The 18,317-nt window shown below is 32.5% G+C and overlaps 2 protein-coding genes and 1 non-coding gene across 10 annotated transcripts; all 3 read right to left on the bottom strand.

The window, feature by feature from the left end:
- Nucleotides 1–630: 630 nt before the first annotated feature.
- On the bottom strand, nucleotides 631–6,678 carry LOC133294699 (general transcription and DNA repair factor IIH subunit TFB2). Of its 5 annotated transcripts, none has more exons than XM_061493437.1 (15): nucleotides 6,203–6,678; nucleotides 5,677–5,844; nucleotides 4,931–4,999; nucleotides 4,514–4,607; nucleotides 4,228–4,328; nucleotides 4,069–4,114; nucleotides 3,925–3,984; nucleotides 3,779–3,847; nucleotides 3,484–3,567; nucleotides 3,272–3,355; nucleotides 2,099–2,184; nucleotides 1,698–1,788; nucleotides 1,184–1,264; nucleotides 1,031–1,105; nucleotides 631–947 (listed from the first exon to the last, which is right to left on the bottom strand). In XM_061493437.1, exons 1-15 carry the CDS (start codon nucleotides 6,313–6,315, stop codon nucleotides 813–815), a joined length of 1,356 nt encoding a protein of 451 aa, XP_061349421.1. In that variant the 5' UTR covers nucleotides 6,316–6,678; the 3' UTR covers nucleotides 631–812. The 5 variants fall into 5 exon arrangements, with proteins under 5 accessions (XP_061349421.1, XP_061349422.1, XP_061349423.1 ...); XM_061493438.1 differs by having other exon boundaries at nucleotides 3,484–3,534; XM_061493439.1 differs by having other exon boundaries at nucleotides 5,716–5,844.
- An 89-nt stretch (nucleotides 6,679–6,767) lies between these two features.
- Nucleotides 6,768–6,840, bottom strand: TRNAV-UAC (transfer RNA valine (anticodon UAC)). The gene has a single exon. It is a non-coding gene; the product is annotated as a tRNA-Val (tRNA).
- Nucleotides 6,841–11,103: 4,263 nt separating this feature from the next.
- Nucleotides 11,104–14,819, bottom strand: LOC133294680 (E3 ubiquitin-protein ligase AIRP2-like). 4 transcript variants are annotated; one of them, XM_061493399.1, is made up of 6 exons: nucleotides 14,580–14,819; nucleotides 14,440–14,460; nucleotides 13,598–13,748; nucleotides 13,453–13,519; nucleotides 13,125–13,359; nucleotides 11,104–11,571 (listed from the first exon to the last, which is right to left on the bottom strand). In XM_061493399.1, exons 1-6 carry the CDS (start codon nucleotides 14,657–14,659, stop codon nucleotides 11,361–11,363), a joined length of 765 nt encoding a protein of 254 aa, XP_061349383.1. In that variant the 5' UTR covers nucleotides 14,660–14,819; the 3' UTR covers nucleotides 11,104–11,360. The 4 variants fall into 4 exon arrangements, with proteins under 4 accessions (XP_061349383.1, XP_061349385.1, XP_061349384.1 ...); XM_061493401.1 differs by lacking the exon at nucleotides 14,440–14,460 and having other exon boundaries at nucleotides 13,125–13,323; XM_061493400.1 differs by lacking the exon at nucleotides 14,440–14,460 and having other exon boundaries at nucleotides 11,105–11,571.
- Between the last annotated feature and the right edge of the window lie 3,498 nt (nucleotides 14,820–18,317).

Genomic DNA, 18,317 nt, shown 5'->3' with positions numbered 1-18,317 from the left:
ACCCTTCTTTGGTAAATGTAATTACTACGTTTGGTAGAAGGAATAAATTACGATTCCCGGATATCCAAGGATTACCGGTAATTTGATTTATAAAGAAAAGTCACTATTCAGATTACCAAAAATAATATGGTAATTCGGAATACCAAGTAAAGGGAAAGCACAACAATAAATTTTGAGACAAAAATACTCCAATACACATAAAAATCTAGACCCAATCTATCAATTACAAAAATAAAAATTGTTTGGGGTTATTTTTGTAAAATAACCTCATATTCCAAGTCATATTTCGTTCTAAACCAAATATGAAATAAGTAATTTTTACCCAATATTCCCGGTAATATTTTGGCGAACCAAACACATCTTTCGTAAAATTCCAAGTAAACTCAATTTCTACTGAATTCCCATTAATCATGATTCCCGGTCACCAAAAAATTTCTCTTGTATCAAACACACCCTTATAGCTCTCGATCAAATCATGGCAAAATTTTTTTTTTTCTTTTCCGTCTGACAATTGGATTTTGTGATTGTCGACTGTAGAAATTGTACTTTGACAATAAAAAAATATAATTTAATTTTAATTCTATAATAAAAATAAAAGTTTCACATCATTAAAATAATATAGTGGAAAAAAAAGATTTGAAGGGAAGAAGAAGAATAAAGTCAAAACTAGTTAGATACCTTGAAGGCGAAAATCATTCATTTTTTATTAAAAAAATTCCTAAAAGGGAAAAACATGAAACAAAAAGAATAGGAGATGTGGCTGAATTATTGGCAGGACCAGGATGCATGAGACGGTGATGGCTTTCCTAGTACTACTTTTGGCGGCGTAAATAATCTCGTACATACGTATGTACCTCAGTCTTGACCACCATATGCATCTTCTTTGAGTCTTCCCATAACAAACCATTCCACTCTCTGGCACAGTCACATGCAGCTTCAAATACTTCCTGCCCCACAAATGATACATATAATCAGGTAGACATAACGGGGGATTCTTAAGACATGAACTCAAAGATGTCAAGTTGCTTACCCTGGAAGGAAACTCGTCGTAATAATATGCTTCTGTCATCTCAACTCTGTTTAGATCTGATTCCCACAGTCTAATCTGTCACCATTACAATGCTACACATCAGATAATGAAAACAAACAATACACACACACACACAGTATTATGTTCCAAAACCTGATCTGTGACATTTTCAGGCACAGATGGTATCCTCTCTGCAACTCGAGCATGAGCATTCTGCTGAAGAAAACTGATTATCTGCAACACAATGCACACAGTTGTTTGCATAAGAGACTGTCTGAAGTAAACTTCCTAAAAGTCACAACTCAAACAAACAGCATTTCCTTAATGTTTAAAAACTAGGATTAAAGCAAGTTCATATGGAAATTCTAGGTTTCTATCTTGGACACTGGTTTACGTTACTTAAGGCTAGCATATAAATGAGCAGAAAGGGTTGAGGTCAGCCACCACATACCATGTCTAAATTGACTAGCTTACTATATTCCTCTGGCAGATCTACTTAGGTAAAGGCTTACTTCACTCTTCACAAAACTAAAATGATTAAAGCAATGATCAGAGGCCAAAAGGGCAAAGAGTAGCAAGAAATATACCATCTAACCATGGTAAGTAAGCAAGTTTCGTAATTTAAGAAAATATATTAAACAAAAAAATTCTATTTTCTAATACTTGCCTGATCTGCTGTAATGCCATTTTCAAAAGCGTTATACAAGCTTTCTTTTGTAATAGCTCCAACAATAAGATTTGGAAGTGTATACTCTATCCTGGATACATCACAATTATCCCCTATTAGATATGAGTAAACAAAACACTTGGCACTGAGACTAAAGCAATTATATTTCAGCAAAATAGGCAGCTCAGAAGTTTTTACAGCTGAATTAATGGTTTCATATACATTTATAAATAGTATCAGATAAATTAAGCATTTTCCAAAAACATCTTCCAGGAAGAACAACTTCTGATATGTATATAAGTTCTAAAACATGAATGGCAGGGGAAAGGGAGGAAAGTCTAAAGGCTTTATTCAACAAAAATTGAATAATAAAGCATTCTACAAAGTATTTGGTTGCATACCTTGAGAACAGCCGCAATATCTCACAATGTAATTTTGAAGATGAGTAAGCATAAACTCTAAAATTTGTTTCCACAACCACAAATCCCTGAAAAAAAAATAAGTAGAATGACATTTCACATTCATTAATATTCACAACTCTTTACACCAATTTTTTTTAAAGGCATATCTATTGTTACAATCTGTAGCCAAAAAGAATCCATTCATTAAAGCCAACCAAAGATCAGTTGACATGATAGGAGGTCATCAGTCTGAGGTAATAACAGATGATACATTCAATAAAAGAATCATGAACAAGAATCAGCATATCTCCTAAATATCCATTAGAATGTTAGGTTAATTTTTTTGATACCATGTTTGGTTGATTGTAAAATATTGCTGTGAATGTGGATTGAGGTTAATTATGTCCCAAAAAAATTATCAAATATTCCCACCAAATGGGATTCTCAAAATACCACACATTTGATGGTATTTTAAGATAGAATTTTTCTTCATAAACATGAATCCTGGGAATCCGACTTCCTCGGGAAAAAATTTACAATCCTCGTGCCAAACACCGAACATGGGTAAATCGAATTCCCAATCTCACTTTCCCAGGATTTTAAAATATTTCCTTCTACCAACCCCCCCCCCCCCCCTTCTTTCTCTCTCTTTTTAAGTGTGATCCAGTAAAACTTGAAAACTCTAATAAACTTGAGCTTTCTGCGAGTTTGGGATGTTTGAAATGAAGCAACCAAGACTCTCTGACCTGTCTGTCCAAAGCACACGAACAAGCAAAAACAACTTTGCCATATTGATTGAAATAAAATCACTTCAATACTAACAGCATACAGACCATACCCCAAAAGATCATCTAAACCATATAAAATACATACACACATGAAGAAATACATTTTAATGGAACATCTAAATCTGTTTTCAGAGTTTCCTTTTTTTTATAAAAGAATAAATTTTATTAGAAGGAAAGAAGGAAAATAAGAAGAATAAGACATCCTACGTGAACAAGGCACAAAGGAAAAAAATGCAGCTGAAAACAAACTCATTGATAATAATAGAGTCTCCACCCCTCAGCATGTCTATGAAGGGATTTCCCTTAAACTTAAGGAAACCATATGCTGAAACAAGGCCATGTTTTAATTTTTCTATCAATATACATTCTGAAACCAAGAAGAAACCTGTTTTCTAGATGATAAATCAGACAAGCTCACTGAAAGATTGGTTGCCAATTTCGTTGGTATGAACCAACTTTCTTTCCTTCCCTATAAAGTTTGTCACAAAAAGAAGAAAGAAAAAAGGGATAAAAATACTGATGAATAAATATACACAGTTAAAATTATAATGAACATCATCACATTATCTAAAACAATAAGAACAGAAATATTATAACCTGTTGAAGTTTGACCAGTCCAAGGTCTGCTAGGTCCTTAATTATGTTCCTCTGAAAATCAGTCAACGTGTTTATATTATATGCCTAGTCATTGAAAAAATAAAGAGTGTCAAAGTCACATTTAATTGAAGTTACATGTAAAGGAAGTCTACTTACAGTTACAGTTTTAGTATTTTTAGTAAAACATAGCTATAGAGAAAAAGGAACGAGACAACAAAAGTCTGATCACTGTAGAATATCATAATATTAGCTTTTTATTCGACAAGATTCTCACCAAGGAAGAAGAATGTCTTACCTCCCCGATGACATGAAAACTAAGCTCCAGCATGAATGAGATCAAGTCAGCTGCATCAACACCTCTTTCCTGCACCAAAAGTGGATGATGAAGAGAATGTAGAAAACAAAGAGCAAAATCATTTTTAAAAAAACAGTTAGAGTTACCTCAGAATTAGAGATATATTCTCTGATGATGTACCAAAGCTGTGCATTTGTATCCATCAGCTGTAATTCACAAGGAACAAATTCTATATTTAGGAGAATGTATTCCATTAAGTTCAGATGGCTTATAAATCATTTGATGCATACCAAAAACTGGAAACCACTTTCAGTTAATTTTGGAGCTTCTTTGTCTCTGTATTGGAACATAAAAAAATGACGTCAAATATGAGATACAGTTTGCAACACCCACATACATGTGCAAGCAACTGTTACAAATGACAAGTGACAATGCCAAATAAAGATAACCTTTGACTCAGGAGACGCCGCTGGAAAACTTTCATCAAAGAAGAGCTAATATTTAAGGGCTTTTCAACATGACTTGAGCTTATAAGTTGCAACAAGAAACACTAGTTCATCACAAAACAAAGTCACTGAAGAGTTTAGGGTTCATTTTGGTCAAAATTTAAACAAGGTTCTGCAGATTAATTATATCAAATAATTAGAGCGACTAATGTATCAAATAACATTATAAAATTCTTAAATAGATGTAAAGATAAAATAGAGAGTGGAATCAAAAGATCAAACAGTGTACCTCCCATTGTTCTAGAGCATAAGCTTCAAGATCCTCTAAGTTTGGGAGCCTCACAGTAATATTAGAAGGCATTGATTCCCTTGGCAAAGTCCCACTGCCATATTTAATCACATGGAAATATTACCAGGTAAAGCAAATATTTTTGTAGTTTGACTAAAGTCTATATTTTCATAATTACATTAGAGCGATTGTTTTTCTTAATCAAAATTCAGAATGGAGGAGTGACTATTAAACCTCATTCTGGTCATTTAATTTCATAGAGAAACCACCCATCATCTATATAGGTTAGTTATCTCATAATGCATAAAGAGGAATACATGACTCAAATAAACAATTTTGTAATCCTCATAGCAACTACAGAGATGAGCTAACTATTAACAAGAACAGAAAAAGAAGACAAAATGATGTATTACTCACCCATGTACTAAAAGTTTCTGGAGACTTCTCTGAAATGTTGGATTAACTTTGTAAGTCTTTTCATTCTTCCTGCCAGAAGGAGAAAAAATTACTAAAGTAAATTGGATAAGGCTAGGCTCCAAACAGATAATAGCAATTTTCCAGAACTATGGTAACTTTTAAAACTTGATACAAAGACACATATAGAGGTGAAGAATAATACATCTTATCCAGAGAAATGAACCACATATTGATATCCGTTCCTCTTCCTCATAAATTGAAAATTTGAAAAGAATAAAATCAAGTGATTAGCATTAACTGCCTTATGCTATGAAGTGAATTGATAACTTTACCCAAATAAGTGTTCCAAAAGAAACAAAGGGGGAAAGCAAGAAAAATATCATGCATGCCATGGAGCACGCAATCCTTGTAAGAGATTAAGCACAAATAATATAAGCAAATATTTTCCACTGAACTATGACATGTCACAAATAGAATAAGGTTTATCACAGAGACTTTAAACACATTGCAACATGCAGAAAAAAAAAAGTCCATACTCCATACTAAGGGCTAGCATTTTCCCAATTGTCATTTGAAATGAAATGAATCAGTTTGAACCTTTCGGAAGCATAAAAATCTACTTTTCATTTTCATAAAATTTATAATAAACAAATATTGACCCCCTACCCAACTAGTTAGTTAGGGTTAAAGGTGATTTTGATGTTGATATAAAGAACGAAAATTCTCAAGAATGAATAAATGTGTACCTGTCAACAGCTTCAACGAAAACTCTTAATTGAACCAACCTATCAATGGCTACTCTGTGCTTTGAAATCCCATCCGGAAGCACCCATTCCTCCAATAATTTAGCAGCCACAGGCACATCAATATGCAGCAGCTGTAAGACATATTTCTTTGCAAGAGGCGGAAGAGACCTTATATTTTAAGATAAATATGTGTTAAAGCCACAAAGTACTACTCAAGAAACTCATGAACAAATACTATCTACTTAGAGCACTTAACTCTGAACAAGTAGTAAAAAAAAACCAAAATATTTCAACAACAATGGCACCATGAAGTTGATGATCTTTTACATTCCAGAAAAATTCAAAAGCTATGAATACTAAACACCATATGAAGGGAGGGTGAATCAAAGGTAAGAATCTGGCACTGAAGCTTGCAAAATATCCACAATTAATTTCTCAAAAAGAACAAAATAAAATGAAATAAAATAATAAATCCAAAATAATTACTGGAACTTCATGGCACTGAGAAATAAGATAAAATAATGACCTGAGAATAGCTTCACAGATGAATCCATTTTCAAAGAGCTTATCGAGCTTCATGGCAGGCATGGAAGCCACCATGTCCATGAAATTCTTTGCAATGATCCTAACCTCTGGCATTCTGATTCGGCTACAAGCACCTTCTTCTTCAGTTTCTTTTTTTTGTTTTTCCCCCTTTAATCAGATTCTGTTTAACGGGGTCTTAAGAAAAAGAGTGTAACTTTATGAAAACCCACCACGAATCTAACTCGTATTCATGATTGTAAAGCATCCACTCCAAGCTAGAGACACTTTACAGAGTGAAATTGAAGGAAAACATTAGTCCAAAACAGAAGGAGTCTCTTGTTGAGTTTATTCAACCCACAAAACTTCTGAAGATGCAAGCAACCCTCTGTTGATTAGGGTTTGTTACGATTGAAGAACCGCTTCGTACAGAGGATGATGAAGTGGCCGGAGAGAGAAAGAGAGAAAATCTTATTGATATTTTGTTTTTCAATAAAAAATAATTAGTAATGAAGATTGAAGAGTGCTGTGTGATTATGAGCAACTATCCTAAAAAATTAAAAAGAAAATGTTGCTGCCCAGGATCGAACTGGGGACCTTTAGTGTGTAAGACTAACGTGATAACCACTACACCACAGCAACCACATTTGTTGGATTTTGGATACTCTAAATTCAACTTTTAGTTTTTTTATTTTTAAAATGACGATGATTTCTGGGAAATTTCTAATATTTGTCATTTATATGCATATTTGCAGCTAAATAAGTAAATATTATTGTGAAAGAGCCACATTCAGAGGAATTTTTTTTTTTTTTTTAATGATAGTGTCAATTGCAGCAGCTTGCTTAAAGTTTTTAATTCTATGATGGGAATGGTTGGGATAGCTATGATCCTTGTGGTCTTTGGTTGCTCAGAATTTGCCACAGAGAAATGGATAACACCTCACCATCTCATTGTGATTTTTCGTCTACATGCATGGTAATCAATCATTTCCATTCACCCCAAAAAAATAAAAAATAAAAAATAAAAATAAAATGCTTCTGTTATCAATTTACCATTTGTGCAATTAATGAGGACTTTGATATTGCCATAGAGGTTTTAAAATTATGATTGATATTCATCTGTTTCTATTATAGGTTTGCTTACACTTCCATTGACACTTTATAATAATCAAGTGAATCAAATTATCAAAAGAAAACATTTACTTCATTTACCTCAATTGATGATTTTATTTTTTAAAAATATAAATAATAATAATAATAACATGGCATTGCTTACAATATGATTCTATATTTTTATGAATCTCTTCTATTTGGTTAATCCTTTCAGGTTATATAGCAAAAACATTGAGTTGCTAATAACATGGACATGGTGGTATTACCTTCCAACACAAGAGTGAATCACATACACAAAGCTATATAACATGTTGCTAATCTGACTAGCTCAGAAACACAAGTATATGGTTATATAGTTGGGATACCGGAGAGAGCCAACTCGCCTCAAAGAGGTAATTAGGGTTGGGTAACTCCAAAAGAGATTCATAATCCCCCATTTTTATGATTGTTATATACCTTGCTTTTAAAGCTCTTCATCGTTTTTTGTTTTTTTTTTTAACTGAAAGAGAGTTTACTTGATGCAAGTAATTTTGTCAATATGTACTCATTTTAACATGATGCTTAGCTAGAATTTCTGAAGTTTATGAATTCCAACAAATCCTTGTGCTAATGCTGTATGCTAGCGCCTTGTTCATTGTCATAGACTCATAGCTTTGGTTTAAAGCGCTAAGGCCACCTTTTTTATTTTATTTTTTAGGAACCGCACTTATGAGAAGGGAGCAAAAAGGAGGGGAAAAAAAGGTTGAACATCAATTCCAATTATGACAAGAAATTTCATACATAAAAAAAGTACAGTAACAATTGGATTATAATATATTAACTTTATTAATGCTTTTCATTCAAATGCTGTCTGAAACAAAAAAACGCTTTATATGTCCATTTAATACAAAAATATATTTCTTCTTTCAATATTCAAACTAATTTCTATTTAAAATATTTTTTAAATACTACATCCAAACATAAAATGATTTAAGTTTTAAGAAAGTTCATTCTAATAACAATGCATGATTTTTTTATAAGCCTATTCAAACGTTTCTGATAAGTCATGAGACTTTCAAAAATTATATGAAATGTACTCGTTGATAGTTTCGGTTTGGAAAAAAAAAATTGCAGCGTAATATTTTATTGATTTTTTCTAAAATAGATATTACTTTTAACTTTTAAGAAAAACATTAAAACAGATTTTATTAAAATTTTGATAATTAATATAACAATCCTTAAAAAATTAAATCCATTATACCTAAGAAAAGTTAAATATAAAGCACAAACAAATAAACGCGTCATAATTATTTATGGAGCCTAAAACAAGTTGTTGGGCTGAAATGCCATAGCAAAAGCTTTCGTAGGCCTAGAACAAGTTAGTATATTAATCAAATAATGTTTTGATTCTAATTAGGGATGTCCATAGTTACGGGTGTAAACACACTTCAGCTTCAATAAATCAGGCCTATATAAAAAATATTGTATCTGACCTAGTCTCCTAGTCTATATAAGCTCCAAATTTTAAATCTATTCTGACCTGTATTTCAACATCAACATCACATTTATTCTAAATTAATTGAGGTCGGTGGTAGATGAACCCACATGAAAAGTACAAAATGGTTATAAAAAAAAACAGTAATGATATATCTATATATATATACATATATAAGTAAAAAAGAAAGGAAAAAGAAGAAGTGGGGGAAATAAGGGAAAAAAGACTAAAAATGGACCATCTGGAACATAGGAATAACAACGGGTCTAACCCTCCACCATACTAATAGCTTTTCTCCATTCCGTTCTAAGACATACCGTCCACCAATCTATATCTCACTCCATTAAATCTTGTTTTACTACCTTCCCCAAGTAAGTTTCGACCTACCTCTGCCTCTTTTTGTGTTGAGCTCTTGGTAACAAACTTCTGTTCTCACAGGAGCATCCATGGGCCTTCTCATCACGAGCCCAAACCACCTCAATATATGTTTTGCCATCTTCTCGGCTACCGGTACTACTCATACCTTTCGTCGAATATCTTCATTTCTTATCTTATCCATCCTTGTATAACCACACATCCACCTTAACATCCTCATCTCTGCTACTCCCATCTTATGCTCATGTTGCCTATGTGTTGGCCAGCATTCCGCTCCATATAGCATTGCCGGTCTTACTTCTGTTTTATAGAATTTTCCTTTTAACTTAAGGAGAATTCTGCGATCACACAAAAATTCAAATGCACTGCGCAATTTCATCCACCCTGCTCTGATTCTATGATTTACATCCTCATCAATCTCTTCACCTTTTTGCAAAATGGAGTCCGGGTATTTAAAATCATCTTTTTTGGATACCTCTTGACCACTTAGATGCACGAGATCTTGGTCCCCATCTCGTACCAGAGAAAACTCACACTTCAGATACTCAGTCTTGCTTCGACTTAATATGAATCCTTTGGATTCCAATATGCTTCTCCACAATTCAAGTTTTCTATTAACACCGTCCTTGCTCTCATCAATACGCATAATATCGTCCGCAAAAAGCATACACCATGACACTTCCTCTTGAATATCTTTTGTTAGTGCATCCATAACTAAGTCAAAGAGATAAGGACTTAGAGCCGACCCTTGATTTACGTACACCTACCGTGATAGGAAAATAACTTGATGTTCCGTGATAAGGACTAATCTGACCTATATTTAAAAAATAAAAATCTTAACCTAGACCTGTTAGTCTGTTAAACATTCAACAATTAAAAGAATAATTAAAATAATATTATTTTATTATTCAAATTTATTAAAATAATAATTTTATTTTTTATTTAAAATAAATAAAATGAAATAAACCAACATGTAGACTTACAAACTCGATATATACAAAAAAAAAAAACCTATGACCTATTTTCTAAATAGATTTTTTTAAAAGCCTAAGTATATTCTATTTTACTATTTATAATAGATCAAGTCTAACCTAATATAAGCTAGATCAGCTCACCTAACTCATTCACACCCCATCTATAGTAAAAGCTTTTGCAGGCCTAGAACAAGTAAGTTTATCTATCAAATAATATTTTAGTACAAGCACTAACCAAGTATACATTTGTAATTGATATGCAACTCAAAATAAATTTTATCACACTTTTTTTCCGAATAAAATTTGGAATCACTTTTCCGAACAACTTTCCATAGACATTTCGAACAGTAATAAAGTTAAAAAAAAGCATCGGCAATCACTAACAGGGAACGGGGAGCAATGATCATAATTTTTTTACCATCCACTAAATAATTTAAAATTCACTTTATTTTTTCTTTTAACAAATCATACTTCATTTCATAAAAACGACACTTTGTTCCCCTGCTGACCTTTGCTCTTTCGTAAATTTTTTATTTAAACAAACTCATTTCATTTCATAGAAATGACAGTGTGTGACCCTTGACCTCATCATATATATATACATCATAACTAATATATTGCATATCGAACATAGTTAACACAATAGATTTACTTTATCTTACAACAGAGGAATTCAAAATCAAGGTAGATAATGTCCTAAAAAGATTTATCAACAACAAAAGACTTGCAAAGAAAAAGGAAGACCAACAGTTAAAAGTTCTTTCTCAAATAAACGATACCCCAACTAAACTTCCCAGTCCCAGAGCACCACTTCTAATAGTAATTGCAAATTCTATATCAATTCATAGATACCAACATGCCATTTTCAAAATCTAAAATGACACACACACCCATAGATATATAACCACATTTAATATTCCGTTAAACAAATTCATTCCTGAAGAAAAGAAGAGTGTTTCTAAAGAGATTCACACTTAAATGAAAGGAGCAGAATGAGCAAATATCTTGTTAATAATTTGATCTGTACAGGGATATACAAATGATCAAGGTAGATACAATTTACCATCTCAACTTCACCACCAACCAACAATTACACGGCTGGATACTTCTAGTAGAAGTGGGAAGCAAGCACTTGCAATTCTATACATAAACTAAACTTGAATTGAAAGGGAATAACTATCCATCCAAGACAACAGCATACATTAAAATCTGTCTGTTGCAATCACTTACCTTATGTGAGAGTCATAAGTATCAAAAAGGGATTCTGGAACAATCAAAGGCAACTTATCTATGTACATGAAAAGCCTTCTAAGATTCTCCCTTGTCACTGTTGTCATATCTACCACATCCCTCCTATCAGTCAATACCCATAGATCACATGACTTCACTCTCTTCAGACTGTCACGGCAAAATGGGCATGACTGTGATATCGTTCGCCTGCAAAACATATCAAATCACTTAAATCCTTCAACTAAACCAAGAAAACACTTGGAGTGCATGCCGGAAGGTATGAGGCAGCACCTAAAGTTTGATATACTGGGATAATAAAGGACAGTAAAAGGGCAACTTGGTGCTATAAAACTCTCACTATCCATGGAGGCCAAGAAAGGGGAACACTCACTATGTGGGGTTATAGTAGACAGCCATAGTAGGCAGTCTTATCTTGATTTTGCAAGAGGCTAATTCCACAACTCCAACCTGTGACTTCTAGGTCACATGGAAACATGACTTCATAGTTGTGCCAATACTCCCTTTCATAAGGTGCCAAAAAATAAAAAATAAGAACTCATAATTCAAACTAACTATCAGATGCCTATATGGGTTGACTCAACTGGTAGATCAAACCGTGTCAACCAAAAGGACTTGGGTTCAAATTTTGTTGGTCCTTCATAGGTAGGTCATCTGTAAGTACTACTCTGATTGGCAGATTAGTTCAGAGACACATGGGCACAGGCTTTTGGTTCATCAAGAAACCGGAGATTATGTATGATTCAAGTGAAGTAATGAATAGACACAGAGGGGGGAGGGAAGAAAAAGAGAGGACCGGGATGGGGGACAACATGCCTTTTTCTTCCATCAATAGAAAACTAAATGCCACACTAGTCATCCCAATTAGACAGTTCACAATCGACCAATGGATAACAGTGTGGCTTCATAGACTAATACTTCCATTCTCACTTGCTTCCAATTAAAGCATTAAACTACAAATAAACCCATTACAACACCACAAGAAAATAGCAATACCAATTTTCTTTTTAGTACTACAGCTGTAAAGTAATAGTACACAAATTAAAACCTATTTCATTTCTCAACTTACAGAGACCCTTTATGCTTGAATCTTCCTCACATATAAGAACAATAGACTTCATAACATGGCAATTATCATGGCTAGATTGTGTCATCAAAACATCTGTAAGTTAAGAGTATGGAATGTGATAACCAGCATGATCATATGGCTAGATTGTTGAACAATACTGCTTTTGTTTCATTTTATTGAATATTCACATTCAAGCAGCAAAAACAAAAAGTGATAACCATACCTTTTATATGCAAGGTGCCTGTGGTGAAATCACTTGCAATCAAGCACAGGATTCTAAAACCAGTTCACCTATAGTCAGACTCATAATTTCCACTACTTACAACCTCTGTCAAGGCAAAAGACATTTACTTTACAAGGTTATAAACAATTATGACCCAAACAAACCGAAAAAACCCACAACCTACAAAAACCCAAGCAGTCTCAATGGATTACATTTTAATATTACTGAAACAATGTAGTCATTTAGTAGTAACTATATCTATAATACATGAAATCTGCGAAAACCAATCAAAAGCAATAGACATAAAGTTGAATTTTAAAGAAACAGAGAGAATCAAACATGCAGTAGAAACAAGTCAAAACAATCCCGCGACATCTTGCTTCTTGATACAATAAGTCATGGTCATAAAAGAATAGGAAGAGATAAGAGAGTGTGTGTGTGGGGAAGTACCATTCTCGGTAACATTTCAGGCACATGGCATGATTGCAGTTGGGCAACACAATCTTACTATTCATCTCCAAGCATATTCCACATTCATCATCTCTTTCAAAGTCTATGTCAGAAGATTGCCTATACTCCTCATCATCTCTTCTACGATACCTCTCCATGCACACAGCCTTTTGCCTTTTATCCTCATTATCAGTAACGCCTTTTTGAAGTTGCAATAAAGAGGGGTAAATTACCCCTGCTCAAAGCAGAAACTCAACATGTCAGCTACTAACAAAAACAAAAATGCAAACTAACTAATATTTAAATTAAAACACAAAGCAAGATATACCATAGAATTCTCTAATACTTGCTTTTCTTTCATGGGTAGTCATGGTGGTTGTCCCATCCACATACACCTACAGCATGAGGCAAAATCTTCATCTTGTTCAAGTTCCTCATTTCAATGTGCACATCCAAAAATCAAAACACCTTACCTTATAAATTAGGACTCTTAACAGTCCAAGGGCTCCAGCAAGATGACAATCTGTCCATTGCACTAGAAATAGGAACAAGTGTGCGGCTGGACTGTATGACATTCTCATCTGAAGGCATGCCCCATCATACTCCCTCGAAAAATCTGACGCCCTACACATTTGAATTGCATGATGAATGGCAAGCCCCATAACTAGTATATTGATTATTTGATATAATTAACAAGAATGGCAAGAAAAAAGGAAAAAGGGTCTCCCCTCAGAAGAAATATCATTGCAATATTTACAAAAGGACACTGTTTAGAACATTGGACTGTAGCTTGCTTCTCTAAAGAAATTACACCAAAGGCACATCACAAAAATTAAATATCTCTGATGAATTGAGTAACAAAACCACAGCTAAGTAGCTTGTCGCTGTAGCAGGAAAAGATAGATAACGCAACCATATTCAGAGACTAAGAAGCAACAATTTGATATTAAAAACATCATTGTATGCAATATTCCATACCCGCCAAATTACTCGGGAATTCAACCCCGGTAAACGATCTGACAATGTTACACCAAATATAAACTTTCCCAAACCAGAGAGTTAGGTAGAGAGAAGGATAATAAGCATTGAGAATCACTTTAACCATGATTTATCAGAAAATTTGTTTATGAAGGAAAACTCAAAGATGAACACTGACCAAAAGGAAAAGCAAATACATGAAAAGAAAATTCATGGGCTAAAAACCAGAAAATCATCATACCCAGAAGAACCTCACTACAAAATCATCAACCATTTTCCCCCGAAGAAAAAAAAATAGATTTTTTTCTAAGAGTGACAGCCATGACGGGCGACCAACCTTGTAGGAACAGTGATCACCCTCACATTCAAAAAAAAAAAGAAGGAAATTTATCAGAGGAAGGATCATCAAAGTCAAAACAAAGAAAAAACAAAACCCATTAAAAAGTGAGAGGAGAAAATTTGAAGGAGAAAACTCACAGGGTATTGGCGTGCTGGATATCAGCTTCAAGGACTTTCAAGGAGTCCTTGAAAGACTTACGCATGGAAGCTACGTACATCTCTCTCCCTCTAACGATCACACCCAGAAAAAAAAAAAAAAAAAAGCTTTTTCAATTGAAGAAGAAGAGAGAAAATGGTTAGGTGAATGAAGCGCAGTTCCCCGGGGGCTATATTTTTCTCGCTCTACTTTCTCTCTCTATCTGTTAGACACTGAAGAATGAGGAGAGAAAGAGAGAAAGACAGGGTGCTTCGTGTTGCTTCTATGTTGTTCTTGAAAGCCAAGACGGTGATGATGCAGGACACGTGTACGACCAACAACATCGCCCTTCTTCCATTATGAACAATATATTGTTATTTATTTACAAATTAAATACTTAATAATAAAGGGTTTTATAATTGGAAAGAGTATGTATCATTTTAAAGGACACAAAATTATGTCATTATTTTAAGTGAGAAAAAAGAAAAATAATAAAAAAGAGAGTGAGAGAAAAAAGTTTTAAAGATGTCAGTCTCATCTTTTGTTAGAGTAAAATAATGTAATGTGTGTCATTTAAAATGACTCATTCTTTTTTTTTATAATATCATTTTTATTTTCTCAGCATGTTTAAAAATGTATGAGATTTATATTTTCTCTTTTTTAATATCCTCACATGATTCCACATAAAACTTACATATCTTTATATATTTTTAGGAGATAATTTTATTTGTTATAATCTGAATAAATTATATAAAGTATTATTTATTTTTTTTGGAAGCAACTATATAAAGTATTATAGTAGTATCATTTCTAGTTTGAAAGTTTTAATTATAAAATTATTATTAATGTTTAATAACTAATTAAGATTGACGAGAAAACAAATAAGTGATTAAACATAAAAGAAAATTTTAAAATATTAGATGTAAAATATAGTAAATTTATATTTTTTTTTAATATTTTAAATTCAATTATAAGTGCTTGAGCGTTTATTTATTTTATGTAAAAAATGTAAAATTGCAGAGAGAGAGAGAGGAGTGAATAAAGTTGGTGGAATGGGAGTGTTGGGACGTGAGTGATGAATTAATGACGCCCTTATCCAAAATTGCACGCTCTTTTTCTCTCTTTCTTTGTCTCTTTATTTGCCACTTTTACTTACATTCACGGCTTTTGGTAGCTTTTGCTCCACGCACTCTTCGCGCTTAGTGAGCTTACACGTTCTCTTTTTCTGCCCGCCCAAACACACACACACACAACCCAACCGTGACTCTTATGCCATGTTTTTCAAAATAAATTTATCCAACTTTCATATGAATATTAAAAAATTTTGGAATGACACCCGTACAAATTTGTTATAGCAGAAGCAATTTTTATTTGTTGATGTGATATCTTTTTGGTGCATCTAGTTCCCTATTGAGAATAACGAATTACGTGAAAAAAAATATAGAAAAAAAAGTAGTCACTAAGTTATATATCTGAGGTGGATAAATTCACTACCTAACTAAGCCCAGGTAAAATAAACAAGTATATTTCATTCACCTTTTTCATTCATTTTTATTTTATTTTCTCTCTCACCCTTCTTCACTCCTGTTTGCTTTCTGTATATATTGTATGTGTCAATGTGTCATACAGCTCTAAGTACGTAGCACTCCTTTGTTTATTAAAGTACATAGTTGACTTTTAATTTTTTTTATATAAACAAAAAAAACTTTTTTAAATAATATTTTTTGTTTAAATATAAATAAAAAACATTTTAAATACATTTTTTATATATAAACTTGTGTAGACTACCACTTTAAATAAAATGAACTCGGTTTACCAAAATAAATAAATAAATTGAACTCAAAGTTAACAAAGAAAATATGATAAGTAAAGCCACCAGTTAACTCGTAACTCAAACAGCACCAATTTTAGTTTTTAAATGTCCAAGTGTGATGATAATGTGAGAAACTTCATCCTCAATCGCAGACTGCACCACATAATTCATTTTTGGGCTTAAAGTCTCTCATGCAACAAGAAGCTTTGTTCCACCATATTTTTTTATAAAAAATAATTAAAAATTTACTTGAGTAAGTGACTCTGTGGTATCAGAAGAATACTTCTCCATCTACTGCAGAAAGTATTTTTCCCTTCATTTTTTTATCTAATTATTTTCACTTCTAATATATATTAAAGAGTAAACCCCCTTTTTAGTCTCTGGCAATATCTACGAAGTCATTTTCAGTCCCTGGTAATAAAAAAAGACCAAATTGGTCCCTGAAAGTACAAGAAAAGGGTCACTCTACATATTTGGGAGTTGACATAAGGACTAACATGACCCCTTTTTTTGTAATTTCATGGACCAATTTGGTCCTTTTTTATTGCTAGGGACTAAAAAGGACTTTGTAGATATTGACAGGGACTAAAAAAGGTGTTTACTCTATATTAAAAGCAGTTGCTCGTTGGAGCCATATTTTGATATATGAATTACTTATTTACGTTTATGAGTGTCACCGATCACAGTTGAATGTAAACAAATGTATGAGCTAGCTACAATCTTTGTTAGTTATGTATCCATTGATTATTCTATGCTAATAAATGATACTTTATTTCATTGAAATTAAAAATAAGTAATATCATTGAAGACAAGTAAAAGAGTAGGTATATGACTTCATCAAAACTAATTCAACTCCAAAGGTAACGAACAATAATCAACTATTTAAAAAAGAAAATAATAATAATAATATCATTGTACTAAGGTGGTTGATCAGCAGCTTTTTGATCTATTTTGAATTGGTTCCCTTTCTTCTATAAATGACAAAGAATAATAACATTTGTAACGGTTTCCGTATCTTCAACACACACACACACCGCAGGCAATATTTGAATGTTAGAAAACTGGAATTAAAAGGGGATCAACAAATCCACAAGTTATAGTAGATATAAGGATAAACCGATAAACCAATGTGATCGAATGTCTGAGTAATTTAGAGGAAGGCATAAAATTAGTTTTTAAGAATTGCTAATCTTGATGATAGAGTTGTTCTTAATTTGTTACTAAATCGAAGATATATCCTGATCCTCTAACTCTGTACCAATATTAATCATTATAAGCATGCCCCCCTGTTTATTCTTATTCTGTATTGCCTTTTGCCACCAAATTACGAATTAGTTGTTTTAAGGGTTTTATGTTTATCATTTAACATAATATAACTTTAATTTCCTACACACACATTGAAGAGGTGGGATCCACATATTTTTCTTTCTCTTTCATCATTCCACTTTCTCTCTCCTTTTTGATGTGAGAGTTGGAAACAACACTTACATTATGTTACATAACACTAATAAAACCCTTCTTTTAAACTCTTGGCTCGAGTAGTGCACAATTCCCTAAGCATGTTTTGTAAGTATCACTCGGGCAAATTATGAGCTTGTTAATAATATTCTAATGATGGAATTATGCGAAAAGTTTTATATAAATATGTAAAATAACAAATTCTTATATTGCACGGACATCAACTCAAGATATAACACGACACGACATGACACTTCGATATATTAATTTTAAAAAATGTTAAATTTTGATACGTTAGAACACATTTTGATATTTAATAATATTTTTAATTTATATAATGTATATTATATTTAATATTTAATAATTTAACAAAAAAATAAAGTTAAATTTATAATACCCATCAATTTTGCAAAGAAACATAAAATATCCCAAATATTTATATTAAACTCAATAAAATGGTAATCGTAAT

Source organism: Gastrolobium bilobum, unplaced genomic scaffold, assembly GCF_033153095.1.
Source record: "Gastrolobium bilobum isolate Gb01-03AN ecotype WA unplaced genomic scaffold, APGP_CSIRO_Gbil_v1 utg3268, whole genome shotgun sequence".
NCBI classification, from domain to species: domain Eukaryota; kingdom Viridiplantae; phylum Streptophyta; class Magnoliopsida; order Fabales; family Fabaceae; genus Gastrolobium; species Gastrolobium bilobum.
This window is presented reverse-complemented; position numbering and strand designations above follow the sequence as displayed.